General features: G+C 54.8%; 1 protein-coding gene across 2 annotated transcripts in view; it reads left to right on the top strand.

The window, feature by feature from the left end:
• The window catches only part of LOC102427659 (phospholipase A2, membrane associated-like), a 12,663-nt gene extending 10,531 nt beyond the window's left edge, over positions 1-2,132 (top strand). For both annotated transcript variants that reach the window (XM_014460228.2, XM_023758385.1), the window contains exon 5: positions 1,669-2,132. In XM_014460228.2, the coding sequence (XP_014315714.1) occupies positions 1,669-1,811 (143 nt within the window). In that variant the 3' untranslated portion in view covers positions 1,812-2,132. The remainder of the gene's footprint in view (positions 1-1,668) is intronic.
• The last annotated feature ends 288 nt before the right edge of the window (positions 2,133-2,420 follow it).

Here is a 2,420-nt window from a genome sequence, read left to right as displayed (position 1 = left end):
CAGTTCTGAGAGCCTGAAGGAGAAGGAGTGGTGAGAGATGAGGCTGAAGGGAATGGAAGGGCCAGGCCAAACCCAAGGCCATTCTGTATTTAGATTTTGTCCTAGAGCAGTGGGGAGCTCTTGAGCGAAGGAGTGGCATGAACAGATTTGCATTTGGGAGGATTCCCCCAGGGTGGGTGGAGACCATGGGACAGGGAGGCGGGGGCAGCAGTGAGAAGACCATTGCCATTGGACATATGACAATGGTAGTCTTGATGGGAGGGCTGAGAGTGTCATTTCAGGTAGAATCAGTGGAGCTTGGTGATTGCCTGGGTAGAGGGATAGGGAGCTGTTGGGTGGGTATCCGATCCCGTGGATGGAACAGGAGGTGGTCCAGGTGGGTGAAGGGAGGAGGAGTTCTATGTAGACATGTTTAAGAGGCTCCCAGAACACCCAGGGAGACGCGAAGCAGGCGGCTGGATGTAGGGACAGGCAGCTCCAGCTAGGGGTCTGGACGGGGCACGGGTTCAGGAGTCACAGCAGAGAGCTGAGAGTGGGATATACTCGCCCATTTGATGTCTAAAGGCCCAGACAGGAGAGAGAGGAGGGCCTGTGAGAGATGGAGAGGAGACTGAGAGAAGGTCAAGGAGTGGACAGCAGCCAATTTAACATGAAGTCCCGAGGATAAGGGCTGACAGACTTCGCTGATTTAGAGGCAGGAAGACCCCTGAGGACCTCACTGGGGCTGTTGCCATGGAGTGTGAGGGCAAATCCAGATTGGGGGGGGGGGGCGGGGGGAAAGTGAGTGGGACATGAAGCCAAAATATCCTGGGGCACGATTGGCTCTGAAGGGGAGGAAAAAGCTGGGTGGTCAATGAAAGGGTTTGCCCAGTGGCCCCAGACAGCAAACCTGCTGCTGGGATTTTGAAAAAGTATCGCCTCTCCCCCAACACCCTGAGCTCTTTAAGATCAGAAATGGTGTCTCCCTGTCATGACCTCTCCACAGGGCCCTGTATCTGAGCAGGCTTTGGGTCGTAAGCAACGAGATGCCCAACCATAAGAGGCTTGGGTAATGGAGAAGTCTGACTGACAGAGGGCAGGGCGGGGGGGCGGGGGGGGGCGCTATCTTCTCAATCGGGTGGTCAGAGACCCAGCCTTTTTTCCACCTTCTACTCCCCAACCTTGGGCATGGGATGTCACGACGCCTGATGCCACTCCAACCTCATGGCTTTACCCCATAGAAGAGGCTTTCTCTCTCGGACGTCTCTATTTGGGGGAGGAAATGAATCCTCCAGAAATTCTGTTTCTTTGTTATGGGGTGACTCTGTTACTAATGTTGTGGCCCCACCCCATAACAAAGAAACAGAATATCCGGAGATGAGGCCCAGAAATCAGGATTTTAAAAAGATTCCCAGGTGATGCTAATGTGCAGCCAAGGTTGAGAACCACTGCCGTGGGGGCTGGGGCTTTGCACCTGGACACACCTGTTGGGAAGAAGAAAGCGTCTCCCAGTGCTTGGGGGCGGGCGTCCCCGTCAGACTGGGCACTCGCTCCCCGAGGACAGGAGTTCTGTCTTCCCATCGGAAGGACCCGGAGCCTAGGTGCTTCCCCGGACTAGACGCGTCTGGAGGACAGGGGCCATCGAACATTCCCAAACCCTCAGCCAGGTTTATTTTCTTGTGATTCCAGGGAAGCAGGATAGCTGTCGCAGGAAGCTGTGTGAATGTGATAAAGCAGCTGCCTCCTGTTTTGCGAGAAACCGGAAAACCTACAAGAAACAGTACCAATACTACCCCAACCACAACTGCCGTGGGAGAGACCACCGGTGCTGAGGTCCCGCCCCTGGAAGTCTCACCACCCACGCTGAGCTTCCCTCTCTGGCCCCCACCCCTCCCCGCCCTGGCTCGTTCCTGGCAAAGAAGGAAACACCCCTCTCCCATCCCAGAGACAAGCCAGGAGCCCCTCGACCCCCAGAGAGAAGCCTTCCTTTCAGAATGAGAAGCCCCGAGGCAGGTGGCCTGGCGCCTTTTGCCCTTTTCCTTGGGAGGCAGTTGTCCCCGTCCCCACTGCTCTCCAAGTCCCGCTTCCTGCTTAGCCGTGGCGGCTACATTCCCAGGGTCTCCTCTAAATAAAGCAATTAGTTCATTGGCAAACTGTGTACGTGTGTGTGCACGCGCACTTGTGTGAGTGTGGTGCGTGTGTGTGGGTGTGTGTGAGTGTGTGATTGTGTGAGTGTGCGTGTGTGTGTGAATGTGCGTGCGTGTGTGTGCGTATGTGTGTATGTATGTGAGAGTGTGTGTATGTGAGTGTGTGTGTGATTGTATGTGAGAGTGTATGGGTGTGTATGAGTGTGTGCATGTGAGTGTGTGTATGTATGTGAGTGTGTGTGAGAGTGTGTGTATGGGTGTGTGTGTGAGTGACTATGTGTATGTATGTGTATG

This window comes from Myotis lucifugus, unplaced genomic scaffold (assembly GCF_000147115.1).
Source record: "Myotis lucifugus unplaced genomic scaffold, Myoluc2.0 scaffold_128, whole genome shotgun sequence".
Classification (NCBI taxonomy): Eukaryota; Metazoa; Chordata; class Mammalia; order Chiroptera; family Vespertilionidae; genus Myotis; species Myotis lucifugus.
Note: the sequence above shows the minus strand (reverse complement) of the source record. Positions and strands in the feature narration are given on the sequence as shown.